Genomic DNA, 16,783 nt, shown 5'->3' on the forward strand with positions numbered 1-16,783 from the left:
GAGTGCAACCCAGAAGTTGCACCTGAAATTGCATCCGAAGCTGCGCCCATTTTGCCGATGTCGGGTTACACCCAAGTATCGTCCCAATCTCATTAGAATACGCCTGAACTTAAAATGCACATAAATTAGCTTAAACAATCTTGGGGCTCAAGGAAATGCCGAACCTACACCAACATGTTCCTTCTTTGAGTCTTAAAATTAAAAGTTTCAACTCAATTCACCATCATTCATGCAAATTAGGCACAGCATGTTCAGGATCCCGCAACCGGGGAAGCTTTTCAGTTTCTAATGTAACTTATATTTTTGCCATAAAAATGCATTAAAAGAAACAGAAAATACAAAGCAGGTCTCGTTGATATTAAAATGTTTTAAAAAAATTTTTTTTTTTTAAATCGCAATTAAGACTAGAAAAACGGCTCTTTCCTGTTGTACCTGAAATTCTGGTGGCAATGTTGAGACCATTTACCACCCACCTGACCCCCACCAAACAAGTGCAATTGGAGGATACTTGCATTGGAGAGTCAGTGTGTGGACAGTTTTGTGGGCGGAGAATCGGACGGATGGAAATGATCGAGGAGACTTGGGCGTGTTGTAGCTACGCACGTAATTGGTTTGCACCCAGATTATGGGGGTAGTATCTGGGTGCAAATGCAGAGGAAACTCCTGGCCTACATCTGTGTCTCTGGTGTGTGAAGTTATTAATTGGAGCAATGTGAACAGCATTGCTGAACTGCTGCAAAAATCTTGTATTTGTTTTGTAATCTTTTGTTAACCTCATCTTTGGTTAATCAGTTTAATGAATCATACAAATATGAGTATAGTAGCTGAAATCCTCTCGAAATTTGTAACATCTTCCTTTACTGCTGCTCTTGACAATATACTGAGAATTGCTAAGAAAATTAAGGCATTTTTGTCTTGAGAAAATACAACATTTAAAATTCAGTTCACTACACCATAGCCTAATGAAAATGCCATGCTGGATTTGTACATCTAAGTATATCTATGTTATGTTTTTGTTTTGGGTACAACCTGTCTAAACTTAGAGGTTCTGTCACTACCAGTTGAAAGTGCCCAGGAGGAGCATGAGGTGCCTGGCCCTCCCATCTGCTCCCTCTTCCTCCCTGCCTCTGTCTTGGCCTCTGCAAAGACGTGACTGAGATAATGAGCTTGTGGAAATCTTGAGCTGTGTTCTACTGCTCCCTGGCTCAGCATTGGGCTCCAATGCACTACACTTCCAGTAGTGAGAGTATTTTTAAATACAGCATTAAACAGACATTATATAGCAACAATTCCAGGAATGCTGTTATAAAAAATTGGAGACTAGAGGTAGCAGATATTTAAATATGAATTAAACTTTGCACTGAAGCATACACAAAGTTTCCGGCATTGGCTTATTATACTTATGAACGGCTGAAGGAAATTTTTTCAAATCTTTACACAACCATGTTTTTTTAAGAAACAACTTTCAGGTCCTTTATTTCCTTGCTGTTGTGGAAAGTCAGAGCCTTATTAATGTGGTAAGAATAGTTTTTTTTAATATACCAATAAAATTGCACTTTTAAAATCTCTCCATTTCATTTTTTAAAAATGTGTGTGTTCGTTCGAGGCTGTGTTACCGTGAGCCTTTGCCTTCCTTAGTGCATGAGTATGTTGCTGGCCTGAATCAAAATGCACTTAATATCCAAAAACTGCAATGGCGGATGGTTTGTGAATGAGACACTACTGTGGAGTACTTGTTAGGTAACTAAAAACTATTCCATTGATGGGACCACATAGCCCATGCCTGCTACTGAGGCAAATATTGCACAGTGTCAATCAGTAACTGCTGTAAGACTTCATCCAGATATTATGTAGTGATAATCAGTGGTTGCTCACTCACATACATTCAGTATTTAGAATTATAGAAGTTTATAGCAAGGAAGGAGGCAATTCAACCGATTATGTCTGTGTAGGCTCTTTGCTAGAGCAGTTCAAAACTAATCCCAATGTCCTGCTGTCTCCACAGCCCGGCATCTTTCTTTGCTTTTACTCTTGAGATGCAGTAGTCTCCACCTCATCTACTATCTTTTTGGCAAAACATTTCATGCTCTAATAACTGCATAAATAAATTTTTCCTTAACCTCCTTAATCTCTTATTTGGGTGAACCTCTGAAGCAACCATGGATTATATGGACCTAGTCTAAGAACTGTTGTTTCTAAACTAATTTTTGCAAGGGTTCTATTAGTTGGGTAAACCATTGCTCCCCAACCGCAGTCACAAAGGTTGTATCAATGATTTACATTGTTTAGCATGTCATGTGAACATGATTACAGTTTGCTTATAATTTTAACTTCCAGCCTGCTTCACCTTACAACGGTCTCATTATTTTTGCTTTCAATGAGAAATAACACTTCAAATACTGTTGACTGCTAAAGTTTTAATTAAGGGTTGCTCTATTGGCTCTTTTTGTGAATGTTGTGGGGGGGGGGGGGGGGGTGGAAGGTGGAAGGAAGAGAGCCTCGTATAGCAAAAGATTACAACATTCATTGTTAAACCCTATGTTCTCATAGTTTAAATATGTAGGAAAGCAAACTGATCAAATTTTGCGCCCAGTTAGTTGCATAATCATAACAAACAACTAGTTGGTACATGCTTTCAGCACATAAGCAACAAGCAGATATGGTTGAAATCTAGACCAGAATATATTTTCCCGATTCATTAAGCTGATGATCCTTGTCAACCTAGCTTATTTTACAAAAGCTTACATTTGAGTGTTGGCATAAAATTTACTCTCTCAATATTAGATTTTTGTTTTCAACCTGACTGTTAATTGTCATGTTGCTTTTGAAATTTTCAAATGGAGATGTACACTGCAGTAATTCTTTGATAAGGTCCCAGAGAATACTTGGTTCTTTGCAATGGGTTGTTCATGCTAGACTGAGGTAATGTTTCCTACTGTACAACAGACTTTAAATTTTGTACTTGGGATTGGGTGGTGGGGGGGGTGGGGGGCAGGGAATGGATGTTATAGCACACGTCATGAGATGATGGAACATAATTTTGTAGCCATGACTCGTACTGTACCTAATCTTAGGGTCATCAGGAACTGCTAAGCGGAGACCATATACTTCTCAGTGATTTTATGGTGGTCAGTTTGTGAAAGACGTTGGAGAGGCTTGTGAACAGCGGGCATGGCTGGGGAATGGTCTGCTGCACAAGAATTTTTTTTTAAAAGGGGGGACTTGTATTCAGATATTGTAATCTTGTCTTTACTGCAAACATACTGAATTATTGCATCATTTACTCTCAGACTTACTGCAGATTGATTTAAAAAGTGTGCATTTGTAGTCGCACTGTGAATAAAACTATAGAGAAAATTAAAGCAAAACAAGAAATACTGGGGCAAAAGAATAGAAATAAAGTAGAGTAGGTATAAAGATTGAGCTAGCATTAGTTGACTGAAGTAATTGATGGTGATCATTGAACAAGTCCCTGCCAACTCGACATTGAGGCACTAGGTCTGCAATTGTGGTTGAGACTGCCGTTTTCTTGCTAAGAAGCTCTCGTTTGTAACAAACTATTGTAATATTTTTAGTACCCCTGTGAACAGCCCAAATTCACACAGTCACCTCTTGCATAAATTCTGGTATTACACTAAGATAATTTAGTACAATGTTAAACACCTCTTGCTATAATTTCCCATTTCTGCTGCAATTGATTTATATTTTACTTAACATCTGAAAAGGGATTAAAATATTGAAAAGATTTTTCACTTCCTTGGAATATGTAGTATTGTTTTTAAATTATTCTTTCTATTCAGGTCAGACTGACATGGAATACGATGAAAAACTGGCACGATTTCGACAAGGCCATCTCAACCCCTTCAATAAAGATCCAGTTGGAAAGGTGGAGGAAGGCGACAAGGAAGAGGGTGATCTGTCAGTAAAAGGTTAGCATAGTGGAGTTTGACTCTTAAGTCTGACAATCTAGAGTGTAGCAACATTGGGAATGGTGGAACCAGCAGCCTAGTTTTGTGGTATTTTCCATCATGTACAGTTTATGGGCTAGTATTTCCCAAGGGTTACAGAACAGACCATTGTGAATTGGAGTCAGGGGCAAGAGGTGATGCATATTCCTTTGCTTTGTCGCTCCCTAAAGAGCCCAGCTTGTAGTAGCCCCACCATTACCCCAGCTGAGATCAACCCACTATAGCACAAGGCTGTATAAATTTGAATAATCTGACTACCGCACCACTTTGGAAGAGGGAGAGATTTCCTTTGTGCTCTATACAGATAACTGTGTGTTTGCGAAGGTTTCATTACAAATAGCAAATAGAGGAAACTGGCCCCCATGATGCATTCATCCACTTATCAAATTAGCACAGAAGAGCAGAGTGGTGCATCCTGTTTTAAAGCTTCAACAGCAACTAAAGCTCCACAGCACTGGGAGATGCATCTAGATTCATTCCTCTGCAACCCTCTGAACTCCTGATCCACAGGGTGATAGAAAAAAATTCTAACATCATCCTTGAACTCCTGTTGTGTGTTATATTGCTTTGAGCAAACAACTGCATATGGGCAAAACCTAGGATTGGATCAGCTGGCTGGCATCTTGGTTGCAGGATCTTTTTTATTTTCTCTTGGGATGTGGCGACACTGGCCAGACTTGCATTTGTTGCCCAGAGCAGATGGTGGGCTGCCAATTGAACTGCTGCAGCCCTTATGATGGTGCTCCCACAATGGTGTTAGGTAAAGAATTCTAGGATACTGACCCAGCAACGATGAAGGAACACAATATATCCAAGTCAGGATAGTGTGTGACTTGGAGAGGAACTTGCAGGTGATGGCATTTCTAATACATTGCTGATCTTGTCCTCCTAGGTGGTTTCAAGGCCGATAAAAGCAGTCTAGAACCAGCAAAAACTTGATAGCAGAAGTCAAAATTTAGTTGTAGGCGGCAGAAGAACACCCAGAAGTTAACCAACAGCCTTAAAGGACAAATCAGCAACTAAACTGTATGGAGAGAATGAGTTGTTTAAATGGCACTTACGGGGTTCTTGCTGAGCGATTTATCACCTGGCGAGTCAGGTGCTGGGCCTGCCCAATTTTACAAAAGTGTCCTACAATGAGTATAGGACCCTTATTTAAATATTATAATGAGCCTTTCACATGCTTCTGGCACATGCTGTTGGCACCTACGGAGGAGCCTGATCCAATATGGTGGATGGCACGGAATGTGTATGGGCACATCACTTGACATATTGGACCATTTTTCACCTGTAAAACGGGCGCAGCACAATCAAATTTCTAGGCCAAAGTGCCTAAACTCTGCACAATATTCCAATGTGCCTCACCAATGATCTATAAAAAGTTACAAAAATGTGTTTTGGCTTACAGTAGTTAAAGTCCTCTAGATATATTCCAGTACATGATTAGTCTTGTTGATAACAGGTTCAAACTGACTGTGTACCTCCTGTGAATGATGAACTATCCATAAATCTATTAATGGACACTTATCTCTTGTGTATTGATCCTGCCTCTTCTCTGTTCAGTTACAGCATATGCTGTAGAGAATAGGAAAAAAACAAGCATATGGCATGTATAGTTTATTATTTGATATTGTGATTTATTTCTTTAAGTTTCAGCAGATTGATTCACTCTTTCCCATACATACATTTTTGAGATGCAAACACCAACAAATCACAGCAGAACATTGTCGTATAAGGTGTTTGCCTTTTTTAATAAAAGAAAGCCTCTAATTCATCTTGTGTCTATTTAGGCTACTCCCTCAAAGGACCTGAACAGTGACTTTAAAGGCCAAACATGACAATTCTGCTCCACATCCTAGCCTACATATGAGCAATGCTTTTCTTTCGAAAGCTTAAGCTAATTTGTGTGTGTGCAAGAGAGAATGAAATGAGAGTGGGTTGCACAATAGGTAGATAGTGGTCTTATTTTACAGAATACATATGTATATTTTTTGACTTTGCTCATAAGATGCCTGACTCCCAAATTTTTGTCTGGATATGCTCCTTTGAAGCGCCTTGGAACATTTTACTACATTAATGGGACTCAAAGCGGATAAATCCCCTGGACCTGATGACTTCCATCCTAGGGTCTTGAGGGAAGTGGCAGTAGGGATTGTGGATGCTTTGGTGATAGTTTTCCAAAATTCCCTGGACTCAGGAGAGGTCCCGGCAGATTGGAAAACTGCTAATGTAACACCGTTATTTAAAAAGGGTAGTAGGCAGAAGGCTGGAAATTATAGGCCAGTTAGCTTAACATCTGTGGTGGGTAAAATTTTGGAGTCTATTATTAAGGAGACAGTAACGGAACATTTAGATAAGCATAATTTAATAGGACAAAGTCAGCATGGCTTTATGAAGGGGAAGTCATGTCTGACAAATTTGCTTGAGTTCTTCGAGGATATAACGTATAGGGTGGATAAAGGGGAACCAGTGGACATAGTGTATTTAGACTTCCAGAAGGCATTCGACAAGGTGCCACATAAAAGATTATTACTTAAGATAAAAAATCACGGGATTGGGGGTAATATTCTGGCATGGGTGGAGGATTGGTTATCGAACAGGAAGCAGAGAGTTGGGATAAATGGTTCATTTTCGGACTGGCAACCAGTAACCAGTGGTGTTCCACAGGGGTCGGTGCTGGGTCCCCAACTCTTTACAATCTATATTAACGATTTGGAGGAGGGGACCGAGTGCAACATATCAAAATTTGCAGATGATACAAAGATGGGAGGGAAAGTAGAGAGTGAGGAGGACATAAAAAACCTGCAAGGGGATATAGACAGGCTGGGTGAGTGGGCGGAGATTTGGCAGATGCAATATAATGGAAAATGTGAGGTTATGCACTTTGGCAGGAAAAATCAGAGAGCAAGTTATTTTCTTAATGGCGAGAAACTGGAAAGTACTGCAGTACAAAGGGATCTGGGGGTCCTTGTGCAAGAAAATCAAAAAGTTGGTATGCAGGTGCAGCAGGTGATCAAGAAAGCCAACGGAATGTTGGCTTTTATTGCAAGGGGGATAGAATATAAAAACAAGGAGGTATTGCTGCAGTTATATAAGGTATTGGTGAGACCGCACCTGGAATACTGCATACAGTTTTGGTCTCCATACTTAAGAAAAGACATACTTGCTCTCGAGGCAGTACAAAGAAGGTTCACTCGGTTAATCCCGGGGATGAGGGGGCGGACATATGAGGAGAGGTTGAGTAGATTGGGACTCTACTCATTGGAGTTCAGAAGAATGAGAGGCGATCTTATTGAAACATATAAGATTGTGAAGGGTCTTGATCGGGTGGATGCAGTAAGGATGTTCCCAAAGATGGGTGAAACTAGAACTAGGGGGCATAATCTTAGAATAAGGGGCTGCTCTTTCAAAACTGAGATGAGGAGAAACTTCTTCACTCAGAGGGTGGTAGGTCTGTGGAATTTGCTGCCCCAGGAAGCTGTGGAAGCTACATCATTAGATAAATTTAAAACAGAAATAGACAGTTTCCTAGAAGTAAAGGGAATTAGGGATTATGGGGAGCGGGCAGGAAATTGGACATGAAGCTGAGTTCGGATCGGTCAATGCCCTGTGGGTGGCGGAGAGGGCCCAGGGGCTGTGTGGCCGGGTCCTGCTCCTACTTCTTGTGTTCTTTAGATTTGTGGTTGGGATCAGATCAGCCATGATCTTATTGAATGGCGGAGCAGGCTCGAGGGGCCGATTGGCCTACTCCTGCTCCAATTTCTTATGTTCTTATGTTCTTATTAATGATGCTATATAAATGCAAGTTGTTGTTCAAGACTCTATATCTGGTTTTCCCTTTACATCTGACTGTAGATTTCAATTCCTTTCAATATTTCCATTCTAGTTATTACCATTATCTTCTTTCTATGTGGGTCAGCAGTTTTCACCCCCAGTACAATCCTCTAACCTTTCTAGTCAAGTGATTAATCACCACTGCTAGGGTGTGCTTTGAGCCCATGGCTAGTAATGCTTTGTAAATTGTTGATAGACTTGATACTTCTGTCTTGATAACTCTGCGGCATGTGAGTGAATAATAAAATAGATTGACATGTTTAGTTATAAAATTGTAATTGGTTTTCCATTACTGACAGTGGATTATCAATTTGATAATTTAGTCTTACTATTTTCCCCACTGTGTTTTCTATCTACCAGGACAGATTAAAGCACTTAGTGTTTGATTTTTTTTCCCCGATTAATGCAACACATTTTGCTTATCCAGTTAATTCATGTTGTAATTCTTGTCATTGAACATTCAAAACCTTCCCACCTGTGAGTCTTGAATGTTCATTGTTGAAACTTGAATATTCTGGTAGATGAGGGTAAAGAGTTTTTGCATCAGTGACTGCTTCTGCAGAGCTTTCCCTAGCTTTTGTTGTGCTGTATTTCCTTTAATTGTTGAGTCTACTAGTAAGTTTTTACTGGGTATTTTTGGAGGGCAGCTGGTAGATGCATCAACACACCATCAGAAAATAGTATGATGTGGTTTGTACCTCCGTTTTCCTTTTGTCACAATCTTGACCCCACTCAATCTAGCTAATGAAGAACATGATGTACTTCCCCTCCCAAATTGCTAGATGCTCATCCTTGGGATTAACTGAATTTCATAATACTGGAAGACCCTTGTCAACTGTACAGTTTGGAACAGGAATTAAACCATTCACCCTCAGGGAAAGGAATGCATATGTGTATCTCATGAAGTTTTCTGCTAAAGTTTCATCTAATTTTTTATGATCCTCTCTAGAAAATATATTCCAGTAAGTCAAACAATGTGATTAAAATTGTTACAGGTTAGAATGTGAGTTTGCCTGCTGAATTCCAGATCTCAACTAAGTCAATTTTATTTATTGAGGAGAGGGAGATGGATTGAAGACCATATAATTTACTTTAGGACATGAGTTGAGATTCTACTAGTTGGAAGATACCCTCACTGTTCAATTGGAATGGCATGTTGGGGAATACTAAAATGGATAGGTTAGTGGGTCAATGCATTGCCTAGTGTGTTCCTGGGCCATAAAGATCAAAAGGTCCCAGGTTCAATCCACAATCTAAAATTAATTAGCTGATCTCACCTGGGACATCATTGAGGGCCTCATGCCCCTGAGTAGAGAGTGGAAAAATAATCAGCCATTGTCCCTGCCCCAAATCATTATCCAGTGACCCCTGCTTTAAAGTGTACAAATGTGCACATTGTTTGAGGACTGGATTGGGCTCAACTGTGATACTATATGGTTTTAAATAGTCTGCTAACACTCACATATCTGGACTAAATTCTATATTAGAGGAAGTACATGTGAATTGCTGCCTTGTATGGAAGAAGTGTTCAGGGTCTAGGACAATGGTGTGGGAGGAGGTGAATAGCGAGGTGTTGCATTTGCCGCATTTCTACGGGAAGGTGCCAGGGGAAAGGCAGTAGGTGGTTGGGTGGTGCAACTGTGTACCAGAAGTATCATGGAGGGGATAGTCTCTCCAGCAGGCTGAGAGCAGAGTGGAAGCTGTGTTTGCATGTGGGATCGTGCTGCAGGTACTGGAAATGGTGAAAGATGATCTGGTGAATGCAGAGGCTGCTGGACTGAAAGGTGAGGACAGGGAAGAATGATTATACAGATGAAACACCAGCAGGTTGCTGCTGTCTGTAGTGCTGTAACCCAGCAGGAGTCACCTTTTGGGGGGGGGGGGAGCTGGAGAAAATTGAAAGTAAAAAGTTGAAATCAATCAAGAAATCACTTTTAAAACTTATAGCTGCATTATGGCCAAATCAAGCATTAGAATGTGCAGGCTCCATTGGATCAGCAAAGAGTCTTTCGCTTTCCGTATCCATTGGGGCCAGCTGTGTGCTACATAATGAAGAGCCGTATGACTGCTGAAAGCGAAAGCTAAGTCTGAAGTAACCAGTCTTATGACTCTTGAGGAAGATGGGAGGTACATCAGAGAAATTACGTAATGCATACCCAGTGAACGAAAATTGTTGACACAGCAGTCTACTTCCTCCATTTGTTTTTAACTTGGCAGCTGAACCTTTTGAGCTAAATGAATTTAAAATAAAAGGTGTGTATCTTTCGCTTGAGTCTGAAATTTTCTTTTAAATTTTTTTTGCTGATGTATTTTAAAATTACTAAGGGCTTAACAATGAATCAGCCATTTCTGCATTGAATCTTCTGCAATGAGATTTATATTAAGCTGGCTGGAGAATACCTCTTAATCCCTGTTGGTGATGGCAGTATTTGCACGAAATTCTTTCAAACTGCACACATGCTTTAATATTAATCCTGTAATTGTTGCTTCTAGATGTATTTCTGAATCCTTTTCTCTTTCAGTAGCTCATATTTCCATTAATGAATACTGTTCTTTGTATTACAGGACTACATACAGACTCCTTATACAGGGAGGTCAATGCACATACAGACAGAGTGATGGATCTTGGCCTGGCTGAGGATCACTTCTCAAAACCAGTGGTGAGTATTGATTTTTATATAACATTGCAGTAGCATTAGTGTGTCATTGAACTGCACTAAGCCTTTGCTGGTAATGCAGATAAGTAAGACATTTAAATTGCTGAGTACAAACCAGTGGGTTGGACAAAGTACTTTTGGAGAAGTACTTAAATTCTGTACGCAAGAACTGTTTTCACGGAATGAAGCTGAAACATTTTTTTTAAATAAAAATTATTGTGGTCTTCACCCCAATTCTGATGCCAGGTTTGGTTGCAGTACAGATTCCTCTACCTAAAATGTCGCTCATTATACTCTGCAGCGTAATCTTCTGTGGAACGCTATTTGAATTAGAGTTAAAATTGTTCATATTGTACTTTATGACACTATTCTCTGAACACGAATTCTTTGTTCTTGAATGGCGATCAAAGAGCAGGCTCAAGCATGAGGTAATACCATATTTCCCCCTCCCTCAAATTGTGGAACAGTCCAACAGAAATCTATTTTTACAAAAGTCGGTGGAGGGCAATTTTCCTCTGCTGTGCTCCAAAATAAAGTCCAAAAATGAATGCGATGTGGAGTAAAATGGGCGTTAATAATTTGCTCCTAAGTAGCACTGTACACAAACCCCCTCCAAGCTGGTGACTACTCCTGACTGCACCTAGAGGGTTCAGGGGGGATAAACTGCGGCCAGAAAAACCTGGCGCTACTGATTCCAGAGCTGCCATTTAGGTGGTAACTATCTTGAGGGAAAAACTATTTCCAGGAAAGGTCTTTGTTTGGTGTTTTTGAATATATCTCAGAAATGGCTTTGCTGCTTCTGTACTTGTTGCAAAATGCTGTTATTCCTTTACACTTGGTGATGGAGATTGTGTTAGTGCTGTGCTACCTGCCCTTTTGCAATATGACTTATTTGGAGGCAGACAAGAGGAAATAACCACAGGTCCCCTTGACAACTGCTGGAGGCATTCGCCTGGTCATCTCCTTCCCTACCACAGAGTAGGAATCCACTCTCTCTGATCGTACAACTGTTCCATGCCACCTGGAATAAAGAGAAGCCCACAGTCAATCCAGCACATTGTTCAGGTCCTGGTGAGTACACTTCCAGTGCACTCCACACTAATTGCTCCCAGAAAGCATCAGCAGAGAAAGGTCGACCCTGGTATGTTCCATCTAGCAGTTTGTCTGAAAAGTATGCTCGTGCATACGTGCTAACAGGTTTTAGTGCTGGTTTCTGTTTCTGGGCCACTCTTAACGTAAGCACATAAGGAGTTTAATGATCTTCACTTTGGCCATTGTCTGCTTTCTGATGAGGTGTTTTTGTATTATGCAGGGTTCATTTGTGGCTTTGGACATTGAAAATCTGAAGCGTGCAATTGATGAGGTGAAACAAGTTATATTAGACTTGCCGGAGCACTCGGAGAAGCAGAAAGATGCTGTTGTTAAACTTATTCACCTCCGGCTTAAACTACAAGAACTGAAGGTTTGAAATGTGCATTGTAAAAATAAAAACGCTACTTTTTTTTGTAATCCTGAATTGAAGGGAGGGTAAACTACAAAATGATGTTCACTAGTATACTAATCTGGTGGGCAATAGAGGGACAGGTTGGGGTTTCTATCCACAGTATTTCATTAGTTGAGTAGCAAGAGGGGTAGAGAGGGGAGCATCAGGAAGATGCCAATAGCCTTTTCAGTGGTTAGGAGGGAAAATGCTGTTGTCAAGTAACATCGGCAAAGGATTTGAACGAGCTGCTTGGCCAAGAATGTCACATCACATGGGGGGGTGGCAGGATTCAACAGAAGCATCTTGTTTAAACAAGTTGGATTTGGTTTCTTTGCATTTCTCAGCACTGGAACTAAAAACAGAATGGTGCCATGAAACCATTGCATTTCCAGCAACTTTCCTCAACAACAATAGCCTGCGTTTATATAGCACCTTTACTGTAGAAAAATATCCCAAAGTGCTTCACAAAAACATAATGCAACAAATGGACACCAAGCCAAAGGAGGAGATGGTGGGAGCACTGACCAAAAGATTAATCCAAGAGGTGGATTTTTTAAGAGGGTCTTAAAGGAAGATAGAGAAGTGGAGAGGTTTTGAGAGGGAATTCCTAAGCATAGGGCATAGGCGACTGAAGAGACAATGGTGAATGATGGGGCAGGGGGATATGCATGAGTGGCTGGAGTCAGAGGAATAGAGTTTGTGGGGGGGGAGTGGGGGTTTATATGGCTTGAGATTAGAAATGAGGAGGGTCCGGGCTATGGAGGAATTTAAATACAAGGATGAGAATTTTAAATTTGAGGCATTGGGGGATTGGCAGCCAATGTAGATCAACAAGGACAGAGGTGATGGGTGAGCAGGACTTGGTGTAGGATCGGATACGAGCAGAAGAGTTTTGGATGAGCTGAAGTTAAGAGGGTGGAGGATGGCAACCTGGTCAGGTAAGGATTAGAATAGTCTAGTCTGGAGATGGCCAAGGCACAGATGAGGATTTTGATGGCAGATGGGCAGAGGCAGAGGTGGGCAATGTTTTAGGTGAAAGTAGGTGGTCTCAATGAGAGGATATAGGGTTGGAAGCTCAGCTCGGGGTCAAATAGGATGCCGAGGTTGGAAATAGTCTGGTTCATCCATAAACATTGGCTGGGGAGGGGACAGGAGTTGGTGGCAGGATTACGGAGTTTGTGGCAGGGGCTGAGGATGGTGGTTTTAATCTTGTTCAGCTGGAGGAAATTGCGGCTTATTCAAGACTGGATTTTCAACAAGCCGCCTGACTGCACAGAGGCAGTTGCGAGAGGTGATGGAGAAGAGTAGAGCTGGGTGCCGTCAACATATATGTGGAAGCTGACCCTCCCCCTCTCTGCGGATGATGTTGCCAAGGGGCACCAATAAATGAGTTATTTAGTCAAAAGTGGAGGCTTGTGGACGTTTGGCATTGAAACTGGAAAGTTGATAACTGCACTCCCTCCAAACTTGCCCAGAAGAGTGGGGAGGGGGGGTGCTTCATGTGTGTCAGGACTAGAATTTGGCGAATGTAGATACAGGATATGCTCTGACATCTTCTAATGTAACAACCGGGTATAACTCTCTCAAAATCACTACTATACCAATCTTGGAACTTTGGAGCCTGACCTTTACTGATTTTTTTCTTCTTTGATGACTTCATTGATTACAATTTAAATATTTACACTGTGCACATAGACAGCAAGAGATTTCAAAACTTTCATCCGATTGTGAAGCCCATTCAAAATCAATAGTTCTGTTCTGCGGTTCATTTTGGTTTTATATGTCTAAAGGAATTGCAGATTTATCATACTGCAGAAAATGCCAGGTTTTTGCTCATCTTGCTGTTCTTGACCTTGTTGTATGAAACCTTGTGTGCTCAACTTTGTCCAGTTAGGAATGGTAAGAATGTGAATGCCTGTAGTACCCTCATTAATGACCAGTTCAGATTACATTCATGGGAAAAGGTATTTGGATATGTGAGCTTTTCAGCAAGAATGCTTTACTGAGCCAATTATTTTTTTTCTCATTTATGATGTGAGGCCCTGTAGTCCACACTGCAGATGTTAAGTAACATAGCAGTTAATTCATAAAATTTCCATTATTCTTGCGTTGGTTGCACTGCGTCATTACCATCTCCTGTGCTAAGTTACGATGGATTTTGTTTCAGCTGTACATTTTCAAGTTGCTTTTGGATTTATTCTGCTTTGGGGTTTGGCAAAAGCAATTGTCTTCACTGTAGATCAGCACAATCTTTTGTGAGGGCAATGTTGGCATTATATTATGAAAATAATAGGCAATCTGTTGTTTACTGTGAAAGAAATTATATAATTGGCATAGATGTATTAACATGGCCATTATTCAAATGGAGTTAGCAAATGCAGTTGGATTTTTCAGTGCAGTTCTTTGCGAAGGACGAATTGTGTGTGCGTTTTTAATAAGCCATGCTTTTAATGTGCATTTTAACGTCCATTTGGTTTAGAAAACATTTTGGGCTGGATTTTGCTGTGAACGGTGAAATTTGCACTTGCCCGTAGCCTTTCTAGGAGCTTTTGCACGCCAAGTTCCTCTAAATGAGAGATCCAAAAAACACAGCAAGCTCTACAGGGTATCTGGGACCTGAGAACAGGGCGAGCAGCAGTGTATCTCCATAACCAATCAGATTGAAGTATCTTTAATGAGCAGTGCAGACTGAACTAAGAAGTGTAAGTTAGAATAGTGAATTCAATATCTAATCAGGTGCAGTGAACGAAATAAAGAGGGGGAAATAAATATTGAATTAACTGAGTTAAAGGAGACCGAAAGAAAAACATTTTTTATTTAAATGTAATTTTTTTTAAACGTCCAACAAGAATTAAAAGCTGAAGGAATGAGGCTCCACATTTGTTAGTTAATTTTCAGTGCCAGAGAGGTTGTTTAGCAGTAATTAAGACTTACCATACCATTAAAATGGTACTTAGACTTGAAATGATTTGACTTAACTTATGTTGACCAGTTTAATCCGTATCTGCGACGTCAGTACAGGAACTTCATGCCGTTCAATACATTTGAACGGTGAGCCAGCCGGTGAGATGCCATATTCGTGCAGCTTTTGGAGGAGCAGGGCATCTGGTACAGCAACTTCTGGATTTCTGCTTTTAACTGCACATGTGCAGTTGCTGGAAGCTACTGTCCAATTTGCACATGAATAACGGTGAGTGCTGTTAGCCTCACTGTTATTTTTACAGTAAAATTTGGCCCATTGTATTTGGTTTTTCTCCATCTCCAGGTAAACCAAATGTACATATCAATAGCATGTTAACTAGTGACATCACACTGTGTCACTCATAATGGCTGGTTCAGAATCTCCTCCGAATGGGCTGGAATTTCCTGGATCGTACTTACACAGAAATTATGCTAAAATTTACGCCGGCTTCTGTGCCGATCTTACCGATGGGAACTTTTACCTAAATTTCCTGTAGAACTCACTTGCTTACTCTGGAATATAAAAATTGGCACAAAACAAGTGCAAATTCAGTGATATTGTCTTGCATTCTAATTTCTAAATATTTGGAGAGAGGTTTAAATTAACAGTTGTTTCAGTCATAGTTATAACAAAAGTTGATCAAAATGATAACCTGTATGCTAATATTTCTAATTCATTGTATATTTCTTTAAATAATTCAACTTGCCAATAAATTAAATGTCGTTTTTCACTAAGTCCTTGATAAGTGCAACTAATTCAGGAAGCCCAAATGAGAATTTTTAGAAAACCAGATTTGAATAGTAGCTACAACTGGATTACATTGTCTCATACAGCCACTTTTATAATTGTATTTCTGAATCGGGCCAGTATTTATTTATTTTGATTACTTACTTGTAAAGTCTCTTCTACCCAATGCATCAATCTCTATTTCAGAAAATCATATAATAACGAAGAAGTAAGTGACTCTAAAGAACTCTGCAGTTGTGCTTTAGGCATTTGCGAAACATAAGTAGAAGAATAAAACTTCATGACCACAGTTCTTTAGAAATTACACATGCACCAATACAGTCCTATGGAGGATGCTCCGAATCTTGCAACTTATGTATTTTTTTTATTTGTTCATGGGATGTGGGCGTTGCTGGCAAGGCTGGCATTTATTGCCCAACCCTAATTGCCCTTGAGAAGGTGGTGGTGAGCCGCCGTCTTGAACCGCTGCCGTCCGTGTGGTGAAGGTTCTCCCACAGTGCTGTTAGGTAGGGAGTTCCAGGATTTTGACCCAGCGACAATGAAGGAATGGCGATATATTTCCAAGTCGGGATGGTGTGTGACTTGGAGGGGAACGTGCAGGTGGTGGTGTTCCCATGTGCCTGCTGCCCTTGTCCTTCTAGGTAGCAGAGGTTGTGGGTTTTGGAGGTGCTGTTGAAGCCTTGGCGAGTTGCTGCAGTGCACCCTGTAGATGGTACATACTGCAGCCACTGTGCGCTGGTGGTGGAGGGAGTGAATGTTTAGGGTGGTGAATGGGGTGCCAATCAAGCGGACTGCTTTGTCCTGGATGGTGTTGAGCATCTTGAGTGTTGTTGGAGCTGCACTCATCCAGGCAAGTGGAGAGTATTCCATTACACTCCTGACTTGTGCCTTGTAGATGGTGGAAAGGCTTTGGGGAGTCAGGAGATGAGTCACTCGCTGCAGAATTCGGGTTGAATGTTCGTTTAAATAAGTTGGTGCTTTGGAGGGGAATTTGCAAAAGTATTTGAATCTCTAGGGCAAACACTGCAGTTTCTATTTAACAATTAAAATTATTTGTATAGAAGGAAATAAAAACAGTATTTTTGAACAAGGAACTGCCAATAGTTGTAAAAGTGTCTCTTTCCTAAACAAA

At 40.6% G+C, this 16,783-nt stretch overlaps 1 protein-coding gene across 2 annotated transcripts in view; it reads left to right on the forward strand.

Moving 5' to 3' along the window:
- Window positions 1-16,783, forward strand: part of def8 (differentially expressed in FDCP 8 homolog) — a 51,453-nt gene that overhangs the window by 7,757 nt on the left and 26,913 nt on the right. For both annotated transcript variants that reach the window (XM_067998034.1, XM_067998033.1), the window contains exons 2-4: window positions 3,801-3,929; window positions 10,368-10,462; window positions 11,772-11,921. In XM_067998034.1, coding sequence (XP_067854135.1) covers window positions 3,812-3,929; window positions 10,368-10,462; window positions 11,772-11,921 — 363 coding nt within the window. In that variant the 5' untranslated portion in view covers window positions 3,801-3,811. The remainder of the gene's footprint in view (window positions 1-3,800; window positions 3,930-10,367; window positions 10,463-11,771; window positions 11,922-16,783) is intronic.

This window comes from Heptranchias perlo, chromosome 16 (assembly GCF_035084215.1).
Source record: "Heptranchias perlo isolate sHepPer1 chromosome 16, sHepPer1.hap1, whole genome shotgun sequence".
Classification (NCBI taxonomy): domain Eukaryota; kingdom Metazoa; phylum Chordata; class Chondrichthyes; order Hexanchiformes; family Hexanchidae; genus Heptranchias; species Heptranchias perlo.